We start from the raw sequence: 16995 nt of genomic DNA on the forward strand, positions 1-16995 counted from the left end.
ATAAAATATAATAAATGAAGAGTTCAGATTTCACGAATTAATAAGGTGTGCAGCACTCCATACTTAGCAAGGAGCATTTAAGGATGTTCAGGCTAGTGCACTCCAAGTAAAGTAGAGAGTGCAGCACTCTTTAAAAGTTAACCTCTTTAATTAAGAATAGAAAAATCAAATTTTGTATCCTATGCATTATATCTCCATGTCCAAATTTAAAAAAAATATTAAATACATATATTTTGTGTGTATCTATATACCATACTATCTATTTAAATCTATAATTCGACAATCAAACAGTAAACGTGTATCACCGTATCTAACCATTAATATTCATATCTCAACAAACAAATACAACTTTAAAAATTACTTTAGTATAAAGACATTATTAATAAGGATCATTTCTTTCTTTGCCTCTCCCTTTAGTAAAAAAGGAAAAGAAAAGAAAATGTCAGTAACTTAAATATATATTAATTTAAGCCATGATTAGAAAGAAATTAAAAGAGGAACAAGATGACTAGAGAAGTGTAGTTAGTTACACTACCTAACTCTCATAAAATAATAATGTCTCCAAAGCAACCGTGAAGCTCGATTGAAATTGCTTCCACAGACTCTACCAGAAAAGTTCAAATTCCCATCACATTAAAACATGTCGAAGAACAACCTTGCAAGTGGATGGAAGATAGAGTTAGAGGTGCTGCGCTGATATATAAATCAAATAATCAATCATATATTTGTAATGATGATGATAAGGTACGGTATAGCAGCCGGTCAATCACAGGCATTAAGTATGGGTCTACCCTCTACCGTACTACATGGACATGGACCAACCAAAGTGCCCTTATCGACCCTCTTGTTGTTTTTTCTCCCTTTGAATTCTTTTTCTTCTATCTTCAACTTCTTAAATCTTAATCATGCTCCTCTCTATGTCCCCCACCACTTTGGCTTTGTGTCATTTCAGCCGCCACTGTGTTTCCATGCACACTATAGTCAATTATGATGGGGCATGTTGATGCTATCTACGTCACTTATTGGACTATACCCTCCCACGGCTGCAACATAAAATTTGGTATCCGAAACAAATTTCTATTCCTGTTATTTATTTTTAATTAACAGATTACCAGCATAAAATTATCATTGAAAAAAAATTAAAAACTTCTTCACGTAACCACTTACTTTTTCTCAAGTCTTCTTACAGTTAAAAGGTATATAATTGAATGAAAATATATAAAGCTCTTTCTATACCAACATGTATCAAAGTTAGTTTTGGCTTAATTGGTAGTTGTAGATATTGGAACCTCGAAATGCTGTACAGCAACTTAGTAATAATATTTGCATACATTTTGGCTGCAATTCAAATGCCAAACTTGACAAAAGAATTGCAATATACTACAGTTGCAATTGCACGTATACACACAATGTTAAGCTTTTATGCTTAAGTGAAGTTTCTTTTATACTTTTCGGATAAAATTCTTCTCTTGAAGAAATAGAAACAAGTTCCTTACTTCCTTATTAGCTTCAGCATAAAATTGCATATTCGCCAGAATAATTAAGCTAATAAGTAATAAGGAAACAATATTACCTTAACCCCCTAAGAAATTTATTGAAAATTGATCTATCTATAGCAAGTGGGTTTCATAAAATTGTATTTTAGACCAAATAAAGCAAATAAATAAATGGATGAAATTGATCTCTACAGGTTGACAACATCCAAATAAAGCAATGTCGTTTCACCGTAAACTAAACGCTGCGTATGTCACAATTTTCTTCGCGCAGAGAAAGAAAAAAAAAAAGAGAGGAAGTAGCCGAGAAAATTCTTTACATATACCAAAATTAAAATTATTAAGATCAACTACTGTATCATTCCTACCTAGTAGTTCCTACTTTCTACACTGAATTTAGGGTTTCTAATTTCATTCTTCAATTCCTTTTTTTTTCCCTGATCACTAACCTCAGTTGATGAGTAGTGTTGTTCCTATTTCAATGGTGTTGTGGCCATGTAAATACTGACGAGAGAACGATATCTTCTCCTCTGCTTCTTTGGCTGATTAGAAACCTCGTCTTCTCCGAAAATCTCTCGAATTTTCTCCCAAGTGACATGGCTTATTATCCTTTGATCAACCTCTTCTTCATCATTGACGATTGTTCTTCTTCTCCTCTTGTTGTTGATGATGCTGCTATCTTCATCGCTAAGTTGAATAAGGTGCACCGCGGCTTCCATGTCAGAGTCAGTGACCACCAAGTTCTTCGTCTCCTTATTGTTCTTCTCAAGAGGAGTAGGCGCTTCTTCCATCAGAAAATTCAGAACCCTCTCGATCTCAATCTTTGTTTGCAACGAGTGTTGGTTAGTATGTTATGTGTTTGGAGTAGAGCGCGTTTTCACGGTGCGTTTTGCGTGTGAGAGAGAGAGAGAATGAAAGTGCCAGGTTGGTTCTATGAAGAATTGAACATGTCCTCTCATCTCCAAAATGTTCCTTCTATTTATAGCGTTTCTTTTTTGTTTTTCTTTTCTTTTATAAACTATTGTTTCCTGTTGTATTAATTGGAAAATCTCATCGTTGACTTAAGTATCCGTTTAGCCATCAATTTAATTTAATGGGTCATCACACCGCATTTATCTGTATTATTATTATATGCTCTTTTTTTATAATATACATGTAATTTATCTCTAATGAGAACAATAAAAATAGCATATACTTCTATTTATTTATATTATACTTTTTTAATAAATATCAAAATTAGTTCTCAAAAAATTTTAAATCAACTACTTTGATTTACAATAAATTTTTATTCTTCAAAAATCTTCGAAAACTAATTTCATAGAATAGATTAGTCATTTTGTCATTTTGAACTAGAATAATTTATCTTAAAAATTTTTTTAAGACATAATTGTTATATAATATAATTTATTAAAAATTTATTTGTCCAACACGCATACTAAAAATTTGATTAAAACGGAAGACTAACTTTTTGTCTTACAAAAATAATTTTTGAAAGCTTTTAAAAAATAAAAATTTGTTAGAACTAAATGGCTAATAAAAAATTTTTTAAAAATTAATTTTAAGTGTTTATTCTATTTTTATTTAGAAAATCTTTTTTAAAAAATAAAAGGAAACTTAACACGACAGTGGAGGCAAATATATTATAAATTTATGTAATGAATGTGTTCTATTTGTTGTCAACTCCAAAAGTAAAATTAACATAATTCTTATATTTCATAAAAATTATTTGAGTCTTATGTTAATATTTGTCTTAAAGGTGCAAGATAAAAATTTAATTTTTGATACACTATGATATAAATTTAATTAATAACATCACATCAATAAAAATAATTATTTTTTATATTAATAACATAAATGTTCATTCAAAAGACGAATGTAATTCCACAACTATTACACTGTTAATATATCAAAATTAAACTCTTTAAAAATAATATAAAAATATTTTATTAAAAATTGTTGAAAATCTTTTTTATATTTTTAATATATTAATTAAATGCATAAAAATAAAATTTTAAAAATTTTTTATTATACTTTTAGCATGACTCTTGTAATACAAAATAGCTAAATACAAAATAACTCCTTCTTTTCTGCTAAAATTATATAATTTCCCAAAAAAAAAGTATAGACGTGGAATCTGTGACACACATACATACAAGAATATATAATTAACTTATTTGCATTTCATATTTTCTCAGATTTTTATTATGTATGTTCTTATTCGTCTGGTTTGACCAAGGGAGTCCGGTCCACCTTTGACACATTCAAGGTTTGTTAGAAGAAGTCGTGCAGTAAATAAGCTTGGGTGAATTGGAGTAGGATAGGGAGTGTGGTTGCGCATTTTTCTTCAAATGCGTGTTAAGAATTTAAATTTTGGGTATAAAAACCTTCACTCCATATATTTTTATATAAATATATAAACTTTAATTAAAAAATAATTTAGATACATAATTAAAGAGATAAAACACTCAAATAAACTAAAATCATCTCAATATTATATAAATTATTTAAAATAAAAAATTTTACATAAATGTCTCTATATATGTTACTGTATAAATAAAATGAGTTAAATTTAAATTATAAATTATAATAATAAATTAGATTAAGGTGATTTAATTTACTATGATGTAGGATGATTCTAGAAAGAATAAATTGATTAAATAAAAAATACACACGATTTGAATTTGTCCACAGTAAATTATAAAAGGTCTACGATTTAGTACATGATCTTAGCTCAAAATAATTCGAATTAGATTAATTTAAATTGCATCATGGTAAATCGACTGTATCAATTTATATAAATATACTTCAATGTAAATCGATAGATATACATGCTTCAATGTAAATTGATAGAAGCTCATTAGATTTACACATAAATCCCTATATTAACTAACAAATTTTGTAGTATTCTGTTTTTATCTTAAACGCGCTTTCACCTAAAATAAGAAGTTGTAACTTTTATATTCACTAACGTACTTTACATTTGATTTTTTTTTATTTTGATTGATTTCAATCATTCTCTCCATAAGAATATTCAGATTTATTTCAAGTCACTTCAAATATTTTAATTTTTTTTATAATTGTTAGTACTCTTTTTAATATTTTAATTTTAAATTTTTTATTGAATTCATTATTATAATTTTGTTATAATATGAATTTTTGACCTTTATAGACAAAATAAATAAAAAATTAATCATACATAACAATAATAAAAATAAGATTATTAAGAGCACATGAAAAAATACTAAAATTTGTTATTTTATATGTTATTTTTAACTTAATAAATAAATATTAATTTTTATTATAAAAAAATACTTAAAAATTATCAATTTTTATATGTTATTTTTAAGTTAATAAATAAATATTAATTTTTATTATAATAATAAAAGATTATAACATACAAAAATAAAATACTAAAAAAATATTATATAATATAAAAAATATACTACAAAAAAAAATAAAAAAGATTAAATATATTTAAAAAGATAATATTATAATTTAATATCATATTTTTTTAATAATTATCTATTTAAAAATGATTTTAACTATTATCTAAACAATATTTATTTTATTAAAATTAATTTTAGTATAGAATTACTAAACATAAATTGATTTCAACTCCTATTTATATATGTTTGCACCATAATATTTTGAATTAACAATATTTATTTTATTATTTTTAAGTACTCTCAATAATTTTATTTTTATTATTATTATATATGATATTTTTTATTTACTTTATGCAACAAGATCAACAATTCATATGATAACAAAAATTATAATAAAAAATTTAATAAAAAATCAAAAATTAAAATATAAAAGAGAATACTAACAATCATAAAAAAAATTAAAATATTTGAAGTGACTTAAAATAAATCAGAACATTCTTATGTAATAAGGTCCAAAAAATTAAATGTAAAGCATGTTAGTGAATGCAGAAGTTACAACTTATTTCAGGTAAACGCGCGTTTATCATGGAAATAGAGTACTAAAAAATTTATAAGTTAATACAGGAGTTTGTGTGTAAATCGAATGAGATTTTATCGATTTACATTGAAGCATGTATATTCATAAAAATCGGTACGGTCTGTCGATTTACCATAATGTACGTGTTGATCGAAAATATTTTTGATAAGTTTTTCGAAAAGACACGCATATGAGTATGAAGTTGGAAGTAATCAGCATTGGTTTAGGTGTCAATTGTTTTGTTGATCGAGTAAGCTAAATCGAGTAGGAGACTCGATTCGGAAAATCGAGTAAGACGTTCAAAGAGTTGGTCGAATAGTTGTGGAAGTGGGAAGGTTAGTAGCTTCTATCACACGAGGAAAACATAGAAAATACCTACAATCACGCAGCGGGAACGGTTACCAAGAGGGATTGCATTTCAAATTTGTAATTTTATTTAATTGTAATTTAATTGTCCGTTATAGAAGATAGCCTATAAATACTAGGAATAAGGGTTGGAACTTTTACTAAAAAAAACACTCTAGCACTCTCACATCCCAGGAAATTCTTGCATTCGAGTTACATTTTCTGTAGGGTTCCTTCCACCCTCTTATTTTTTTAAATTTATCTTTCTGTAAATTTAACATTTCAATTAATCTTATTTGCTAAATGTTCTCTACTTTCTCTGTTTAATTTATCCTTTTGCATTTTATCACTTATGTTAACAGTCCTTTGATTTAATTAAAGGCATTTTTATTGTTTTCTTTCAATTTTGATGCAAATCTTTTCATTTACCATGTATTTAGTTTTCAAAAACTTTAATTTCTAACTTTTTTTATCGATTTACGAATTTTCTTTATCTTCATTTTTCAATATTTGTCTAATCAAAGACACTTTGATGCACTTTTAGAAAACTGGTACTTGCACAGAGGAGTAGGTTTCGCTCCCAGACCACTAGATATCGAACCACCATCGATTTGCTAAAAATCGACAAAATAGTACGTAATTTAAATTCATCTAATTCGAATTATTGAGTCAAAACCATGTACTAAATCAATATGCCTTGTATCGATTTACTATGGGTGAATTCAAATAGTGTAGACTCGTTAGAAGATCGACTCACCTTTTTTGAATCACCCTATATTATAGTAAATTGAATTGGGGTGATTCGATTTACTATTATAATTTACAATTTAAATTTAGCTCATTCGATTTATATGGTGACATGTATAGAAATATTCACATAAAAATTTTTATTTTGGGTAATTTATATAATATTTAGATGACTTTGATTTATTTAAATGTTTTATTCTAATTAAAGACAAATATCAAGAATATTTAATGTAAGAATAATATCATTTTCTTTTTTAAATTTTAGATCAGCTGTTTTATTTGTTCAAGTGTCAAAAAGCTAACAAAAGTTAGTCACAAAGTTTGAAAATGGATATCCTAATTATAGGGAGGGAAAATAAAAAGCTATCGATCGTGTTTTTTTTTTTTTGCTTTCTTTTTTGTGCCCTCTGATATAATTCTAATCTAGTTAAAAATAGTATGAAAATGTTGAGCTTTGGTTTCATTATGTGCTTTGCTCTTCATGTTAATATGTCAGTCAAGTCAACACAGTTTATAAAGTTTGATTAAATTTGATTTTTGATATTTCTCCGGAAGATTTAAGAGTGGGATATTATATATAATATTATTGTTTATATTATTTTTATATCTAAAACTTTAGAAGTGTGTTTTAACCGATTAGATGCCGAATCCAATATAATACTAACATAAATAAGAGTCTAAATATCAATAAACTTCATTAATTAATGTAAATGTTAATGAAAAAATATAGGTAGACAATAAAAATATTAAACAATATAAATAATGGATATGTTGGATGTTTAATTCAATAGGTATATAGATGATTATATTTATTATTTTTAATTAGATGGTTATTTATTTTGATTCGATTTATTCATGTATAATTAATAATTGTTAAATGTTCAATTCATTGGGTGTGTAGATGGTTATCCTAATGTTAAAGTTTAAAAGATAATTGAGAATAGAATATTTTTTTATTTTATTGAATTAATTCTAAAATGTATTTTTTATATTATTTACAAAAGTTATTATCTACCTAGTAAAATCCAACGTTAATAGAATAAATGTAAATGCAACCACATAGAAAGAATTAGTAAAAGAATACTTGACGTATATATGTTTGAGGCGCTATGCTTATTTCACTACCCGAAACGAAAATGTAAAATAAGTAAAACATATTGAAACCAAATTAAAGGTAATACAATTATTGCAATGAGAACAAAAAATAACTAAAAATATTTCAAAAATTGAAATAAAAATTCAGTTATATATGAAACATTATTGTTAATTAACCATTCAATATTTAACACATGGTTAATGAAAGGATTTGTTAAATATAACAACAATCCTATATATGTACGTTTCTTAGTTTTTTTCACTATATTATTATTATTGTTATTGTTATTATTGATGATGATGTTGATGATGATGAAAAGTCTTTTAAATTTCTTTGTTCTTAATTAAAAAAAGTACGAGTCAACTCCCATTTTTGTATACCTTTCTGACCTTCATGTGCCCCTCTTAAATAGTTACATCCTCTGTTGGTGATAGATTACCAACTTCAACTTCTATAGGTGGAGGATTTATTGATGGTTCCAATGCTGGTTCAGATTCAGTTTGTGGTGCTACTAATTGTAATTGGTGAAGGGTATTTACAAATTTGATTAATTAATATTATTAATATTAATAAATGGTTATTAATCGCTTAGTACCTTTTGATTGAAAGGATACAACTTTTTAAGTATTGTGTATGTTCAAAATATTATGTTTATTGGCTAAAGAGACACAACTCTATAAGAATTATGTATGTTCAAAACATTGTATTTATTGGCAATAGAAAAGACACAACCATTTGTATATGTAACTAATCATAATTGCTACGTGTAATATGTATAAATAAGTCCTTGTCCATCATTTCAGAAACACAAGTACTAAGTGTACATTTTAATCAACTATTAACAGATTTTCTTTGTTCAAGAAAGTTGAGAATTTCTTATTATTGCTAATTAAGAAATTTTTAGGTTTCATTGTATCCTGAGAGAGTATTGTCATCAACCCTATAGCAACAAAGTGTGGGGACAAATATCTCTCTAAAGAAAATGATCTAATCATGCCTTGAAACTACTACACAAATATAAGATTTTTTCATCTTACAATCTTCATATACCCAACAATTTTAGAGAAATATTTCTTGAAGATGGCACAAGATCAAAACACTAAGTTCAAGGTCATGAATCAAGAGTTTGTCAAATTAGATCGTTTTGATGGAACGAACTTCAACCGTTGGAAAGACAAGATGACGTTTCTTCTTTCAGTTCTCAATCTTGCATATGTGATTGACCCAAAGACTACTCCAATTGCTTATGCCGCTGAAAATTCCACATCGGAACTCTGAAAGAGAAAGAAAAGATTGTTCAATTGAAGAAGAAACGTGATGAAGATGCTTTTGCATGTCGAGGACATATTCTCAATACTTTATCCGACCGACTCTATGATCTCTACATGTTAATTCAATCACCATTAGAGATTTGGAAATCTTTGGAAGAAAAGTACAATATCAAACGACAAGGAACAGATAAGTTTATTATGATTAAATATTTTGAATTTATTATGAATAATACTATGCCTGTCATGGATCAAATTCATGAATTACAAATCCTCGTAAGTAGACTTCGAGATCTACAAGTGGTGATCTCTGAATCATTACAAGTTAGAGCAATTATTTCAAAATTGCCTTCATCTTGGAATGGTTATAGGAAGAAATTTTTACAACTTGGTGAAGACTTCACAATTGAGAAATTACTAAGATATATACATATAGAAGAGGAAACTCGAAAACGTGATATTGTGTATCTTTCTCAAAGTTCTAAAGTGAATCATATTGGTGAAAACAACATCAATAAGAAGAAAAGAAAGTTCTTTAAAGATTCAAAGTAAGATAAGAAGAGACAAAGAGAGCGTTATCATTGTCACAAGATAGGACACTATATCAAAGAATGTAGACTTCTAAAAACAAAGACCAACTTAGTGGAAGAGAAGGATTTTATTGCTATGGTTGCAGAAAAAGTACAAAACATGCATATTGGCATGGTTTCAGAAGTTAACATAGCAACACAAAGAAAATCACTTGAGTTGTGGTTAGATTTAGGGGCTACTGTTCACGTTTGCAATGATCGCAACCAATTCAAAACATATGAAGAAGTGAACAATAGAGAGGTATTAATGGGCAATGATAACTCAGCCAAATTTTGTGATCAAGGAACTGTGGAATTGAATTTACATTTGGAAAGAAATTAAGTTTAATAAATGTACTTCATGTTTCAGATTTGAGAAAAAATTTAGTTTCTATTTGTCTCTTGTGTAAGAAAGGATTCAAAGTTGTAATGGAATCCGATAAAGTGATCTTGCGTAAGAATGATGTATTCGTAGGAAAAGGATATTGTACTAAAAGCATGCTTAAACTTAGTATTAATAAAGTGAATGTTTCATTGTATGTTGTTGATTCTTGTGATTTATGGAATAGTAGATTAGCACACTTAAATTACAAATCAATTGAATATATGCAAAAGAATAACTATATTGATCTTAGTAACAAAGATTTTAATAAGAAATATGATATTTTCATACAATCCAAAATTACTAAGAAATATTTTCCTAAAGTTGAAAGAAATACACATTTATTGGAGTTGATTCATAGTGATATTTGTGAACTAAATGGCAATATTACTAAAGGAGGAAAGAGATATTTTATAACTTTTATTGATGATTGTTCTAGATTTACTTATGTGTATTTGCTTAGAAATAAAGATGAAGCTTTTGAAATGTTTAAGAAATATAAAATGGAAGTAGAAAATATGCATGATAAGAAGATAAAAGTTTTTCGTAGTGATCGAGACGGAGAATATTTTTCTAATGAATTTGATCACTTTTGTGAATTACATGGTATTGTGCATGAATCTTCCGCTCCATATACTCCGCAACAAAATGGTTTGGCAGAAAGGAAAAACCGTACCTTAGTGGATATGGTTAATTCAATGTTACTAAATGTAAAATTGCCTTACAATTTGTGGGGTGAAGTATTATTGACATTATGTCATATCCATAATAGGATACCATCAAGACATAGAAAAGTTTCTCCTTATGAAATTTGGAAAGGAAGGAAACCTAATTTAAGTTATCTTAAAGTGTGGGGGTGTTTAACCTTTTATCGAGTTCCTGATCAAAAGAGAACCAAATTGGGGCCAAGAACCATAAAATGCACTTTTATAGGATATGCTCAAAATTCTAAAGCATATAGAATATTAGACTTAATGTCTAATGTAGTTGTTGAATCAAGAGAAGTAGAATTTATTGACAGTAAATTTATCAATGATTCAACTTCTAATTCAGAGTATCCCCAAAATGATACTAATATTTCACAAGAAATAAATAATCAAAACAATAAACGTCTAAACGAGAAAAAGTTTATTGAACCAAGGAAGAGCTTTAGAGTAAGAAAAGAAAATGACTTGGGTCCAGATTTTATTTCTTCTCAGGCTATCACCTTTTTGGTAGAAGAAACTAGGAATTCTGTAACAAACAAGATTCCTATTGTTATGAACATAAAGGGTGATCCTCAAACATTCAAAAAGGCTATGGCTTCAAGGGATTCTTCTTTTTGGAAAGAAGCAATAAATGATAAAATGGACTCAATATTATCTAACAATACTTGGTTCTTGGTTGATTTGCCTCCAAGATCAAAGCCTGTAGGATGTAAGTGGGTATTTAGAAGAAAGTAAAACACTGATGGTTCATTACAAACCTTTAAAGTAAGGTTAGTGGCCAAGGGGTTTAGACAACAAGAAGGTCTAGACTATTTTGATGCCTACGCACCTGTGGCAAGAATGAATTATATTAGGACTCTTATAGCATTAGCATCCATACATAAGCTTCATATACATCAAATGGATGTTAAAACGGCTTTTTTAAATGGAGATCTTAATGAAGAAATTTATATGGAGCAATCGGAAGGCTATGTGCTATCCGGAAATGAAAAGAAGGTTTGCAAATTAATTAAGTCTTTGTATGGACTAAAACAAGCCCCTAAACAATGGCATGAGAAGTTTGATTCAGTGGTGTTATCAAATGACTTCTCACATAATAGTGCGAATAAATGTATTTACTCAAAATTTGCAAAAATTATGGAGTAATCATTTGTTTATATGTTGATGATATGTTAATCATCGGAACAAATTTAGAAAGAATTCGTGTAATAAAAAAATATTTAACTTCTAAATTCAATATGAAGGATTTGAATGAAGTAGATACAAAATTACGTATAAAGGTGCATAAGAATAAAATTGGCTTTATTTTAAGTCAATCTCATTATATCAAAAAGGTATTGAAAAAGTTTGATCATCTCACAATTAAATAATCCAATACACCCTAAGATCCTAATCTTAACTTAGAAGGAAAGATAGGAAGACCTATAGCACAATTAGAATATGCTAGTGCTATAGGAAGTTTAATGTATGCAATGCATTATACTAGACCTCATATAGCATTTGCTGTGTGCAAATTATCAAGGTTTACAGGAAAGCCTAGCAATCAACATTGGGAAGCTATAATAAGAGTTCTTGGTTATCTCAAGAAAATCATAAACTTAGGATTATACTATAGTGATTATCCCGCAGTTTTAGAAGGTTATTCCAACGCAAGTTGGATTACAAATCTTAGTGACAACAAATCCACTTCAAGATGGATTTTCACCATAGGTGGTGGAGCAATAAGTTGGGCCTCAAAGAAACAAACATGTATTACACATTCTACTATGGAGGCTGAATTTGTAGCTTTATCAACCGTAGGTAAAGTAGCGAAATGGTTAAGAAATTTGTTATATGATATAAAGCTGTGGCCACAATAGACAACAGCCATTTCAATCTTCTGTGATAGTGAATCAACCATGTCTCGAGCATATAATAAGGTTTATAATGGAAAGTCTAGACATATAAGTTTGAGACATGAGTTTGTGAGGCAACTAATAGATGATGGTGTAATTACCATCACTTATGTAAGATCTCAAGGAAATTTAGCAGACCCTTTGACTAAAGGTTTGTCAAGGGATAAAATCAAAGAGACTACTGCTAAAATAGAATTAAAACCTATTATTGCTAAATGATGGGAACCCAACCTTATTCTAGTAGACCACTAGTTTCAAGGTTTAATAGGTAATAACAAGTTATTTAGCAATTGGAGCACTAAGGTATAGGATTTAGTGTTATTTACAATAAATTAGGAGGGTGAGTTAAAACTCTTAATGGAATGATAATATTATTTATCAAAAGATTCCACCTATATGAATATAAGAGTAGTGCCGCTCTAATCGAGAATTTTAGAGGTTTTAATCTCGTAAATATTCATGAAACCAGGATGAGCACAAGGCCATATAAGTACTTAAAATTATAAACTCTTGAACTTGGAGGGTATAAGTAATATGTGTGATTTTTTATACTAGCATATAGAGTATAGGTTTAATCGATTAGACACCTATTACTTCGTTAGAACTTTAAAATTTATACTAAAAGAATGTTTAATCTTAGTGACACATTCTTTATCCATATGCTTGTATGACATTTAAATTTTGTAAATAGTGGGGGATTGGAGGGTAATTACAAATTTGATTAATTAATATTATTAATATTATTGATATTATTATTAATATTATTAATAATATTAATATTTTATTGATATTATCATTAATATTATTATTATTATTATTATTATTATTAATAAACGGTCACTAACCGTTTAGTACCATTTGATTGAAGGGACACAATCTTTTAAGGATTGTGTATATTCAAAACATTGTATCTATTGGCAATAGAAGAAAAGACAACCATTTGTATACGTAATTAATCATAATTGCTACGTGCAATATGTATAAATAAGTCCTTATCCACCATTTCAGAAACACAAGTACTAAGTGTACATTTTAATTAATTATTAAGAGATTTTCTTTGTTCAAGAGAGTTGAGAATTTCTTACTATTGCTAATTAAGAAATTCTTAGGTTTTATTGTATCCTGGGAGAGTATTGTCATCAATCTTATAACAACTAAGTGTGGGGACAAATATCTCTCTAAAGAAAGCGATCTAATCGTGCCTTAAAACCACTACACAAATATAAGATTTTGTCATCTTACAATCTTCATATACTCAACCATTTTATTGTGAAAGCAATTCAACCTTCACTAATCAAAATCATCACATCTTCTGGTAGCTATTTTACCACGAACACTCTCAAGCTTAGATATGATAGTGCCAAATAATGTCATTTACTTAATTTAAATTTTATAAATAGCAAGTCTCACTATTACTAAATAATATATCTTTGCCTTATTTTATATTTTATATAAAATTTATTGATATCTTTTATTTGTAATACCATTTTTTTGTCTGTGATGTATTTGATTCCCACCTAAGCCTGGCTCCAAACACATTACTAAAGTTTTCAAGGAAAACTACAAGTATTGATTGGGTTTTGATAAGACAGAAGACGATATTCGAAAAATATGGTTCTTAGAGTCAAAGGTAAATTTTATTGGAGACCACTTCATTAAAGACACTAAAAATGTCTTTTTTTAAAGACGTTTACATGTGTCATTATATTATTGGACATCTTTATTAAATTGGTTAATAATTTATTTTTTAATAAACCAAAACAAAATCGGTTTATTATAGCAACAATAATAAATCTAATTACCCACATTATAATTATTAGACCCAATTTGATCCGATCGATTTACACAGTCTAAACAAAATCATGTTTAAATTTTTTGATAAAAAGACAAATATATCCCTGATTTTTGTTTAAAAAAACCATGATCCAATGGGTTATGTAAATTAGTCGGTTTGACCGGATCTGATAACAATTAGGTTTATTGTTATTGTTATAAAAAATCGATTTTATTATAGTTTGTTAAGAAATTCAAAAATAACTGGTTCATTAATACGTCCAATAATAATGCATGCGACACATAAGTGTCTTTACAAAAAGATATTTTACGCGTCTTTATGAGAGCATCCTCCAATTTTATTTACTTAGTCTTACATTGATTACTATATATATATATATATATATATATATATATATATATATATATATATATATATATATATATATTATGGCATGTTTGTTATATAATGACAAAATGTAATTCATTGTTATAAAATAGAAATGTTTTTACATTCTTATAATGAAAAAGGATGACATCTACTAAATTTGAGGTTTAATACTACTATACCCCTACAATTTGCAAAAAATGTGCATGTCTATATTGATTTCGCTAGAAATTCTTGGTGAATTGATGAGATATTAAAACACTGAAAACTATAGTCAATTACAGGTAAGAAATATAACTGTCATAAAATAGACTCAAAGTGGCTCCCTTCACATTATATTGTACGAGATACCACCTTTTTCAATGTAAAATTGTGCTTGGTAAATAATTCATTTTAGGTCAAGTGTCGATATAATTTCTTCAATTATTGTTTAATGTTTTCTTTTTATTTGTTGTAATTTAATTATTGCTTACATTATTACGTAGGAGAAATCGCGAGAAAGACCAGTATATACATACATACATACATACATATATATAAAAAAATTCATCCATATATATATATATATATATATATATATATATGGATGAATTTTTTTAGCACACTTACACTTGCAAAGAGTAGATAAGTCAATGAGACAATAAACACTCTGACATAACTTCAGTAAATTACCTTTTCTTAATTAATTATCAATTATTTTCTTTTGACCACGGATTCTTTACTCCATATTTTATGTAGGAGTATTGTTAACTTACCTAAAAATAATTATAAATTGAACCCTATTTTTTATTTTTGAAAAAAATAATAATTAAAAAATAATCCCTATATTTATTCTTATTAAACTTTTTTTCCTTTTTATTTTGATCCCAGATTCAAATTAATGAACATTTGCTCTAATAGGGTTTTTCCCAGCTTTCAATCACTATTGCTATTGTCTCTTCCTCTCTCTTTGCCGCCTCTCTCGTCCACTCATCTTCGCCATGCAACCCGAGTCTGCTGTCGCCGTGCAACCCACTTTTCTATTAAGTGTCGTTTTCATCCTATCTCTTGTATATGATATATTTTATTGCTTCTTTCCAAACTCAGATATTTACTTTATTTTGTTTTATTACTTTTTCTATGGCAAGTTTTTTGTGAATTTGAATAAAGTCTAATTTTAATTTGTGTTTGATATATGTTAGAGGAAACTTTGTTTCAATTGTTTATTAGTGATTCCATTTTTCTTCTATTTTTCTGGTTTTGTTTCTTCTTATAATGGAACTATAGTTATATACTAAAACAATTCTGAGTTATCACTCCAGGTGTATTGGTATTATGAAAATTCATATACCAGAAGGACCATGGTATTGTCCAGAATGCAAGATTAATATGATTGGGCCAACGGTTGCAAAGGGAACACCACTTAGAGGTGCTGAAATATTTGGAATGAATTTTTTCGAGCAGCTTTTCATGAGTTCTTGCGACCATACTGAGTATGAGTTACTCAGGTACATTCATAGGTTACAATTCAAGAATCTCTCGTTATGCCACAGCATGATTCCACTTGGATCTTGTACTATGAAGTTGAGTGCAACAACTGAGATTATGCCAGTAACATGGCCCAGCTTCACTGATATTCATCCATTTGCACCAACTGAACAGGCTCAAGATTATTAGGTAGCTGGTTAGATGTTTAAATGCTTCTTTTTAGATTCTTATAAATGATCTTTGGCCTAAAAATATGGGAGATAAGGGATTTTTTTAATTTTATCTTTTGTGTCTACACAATAAAATTTGGTGTTAGGAAATGTTCAAAAATTTGGGTGACTTGTTGTGTACCATCACCGTGTTTGACTCGTTCTCTTTGCAACCAAATGTTGGAGCTGCAGGAGAGTATGTTGGGCTGATGGTTATTCGAGCATACCATTTGGTATGATGACTTGGCTCATTTTAAATATGTCCGCTTAACATTTATGGTAAATATTTGCTATTGGAAAATATTTTTTTATCAATTTATGAGTTAATTTATGACTCTTCTGATTTACTTACATTCTAAAGCAGTATTTGACAATTTTATTTAACATTGTACTTGTTCATTTTGTAAGAATCGGATTTTTTCAAGAAAAACCGTTTTAATAAAATAGTTTTTAGTGTCCGGAGTAGATTCAAGATTTAAAAGTTTTAATTCTAAAATTTAAAGGTAAAATTTGATTTCAATGAATTTTTTTGAGTTGAAAAATGTATTTCTTTCGAAAAGTTTTTGTAAAAATGCGTACTGGCGCTTAAGCTAGTAGTACAGGCTCTAGTTTGTCCAGTACCGCACATTTTGGAAAATAATATTTTGAAGATTGATTTATTATTTTGAAAGGATAAAAATAAATTATAATTGA

The 16995-nt window shown here is 27.8% G+C and overlaps 1 protein-coding gene across 1 annotated transcript; it reads right to left on the reverse strand.

Moving 5' to 3' along the window:
* Window positions 1-1966: 1966 nt before the first annotated feature.
* Window positions 1967-2284, reverse strand: LOC130957395 (uncharacterized). The gene has a single exon (XM_057884254.1). It carries the CDS (start codon window positions 2282-2284, stop codon window positions 1967-1969), a length of 318 nt encoding a protein of 105 aa, XP_057740237.1.
* Between the last annotated feature and the right edge of the window lie 14711 nt (window positions 2285-16995).

This window comes from Arachis stenosperma, chromosome 10 (genome assembly GCF_014773155.1).
Source record: "Arachis stenosperma cultivar V10309 chromosome 10, arast.V10309.gnm1.PFL2, whole genome shotgun sequence".
In the NCBI taxonomy this organism is placed as follows: domain Eukaryota; kingdom Viridiplantae; phylum Streptophyta; class Magnoliopsida; order Fabales; family Fabaceae; genus Arachis; species Arachis stenosperma.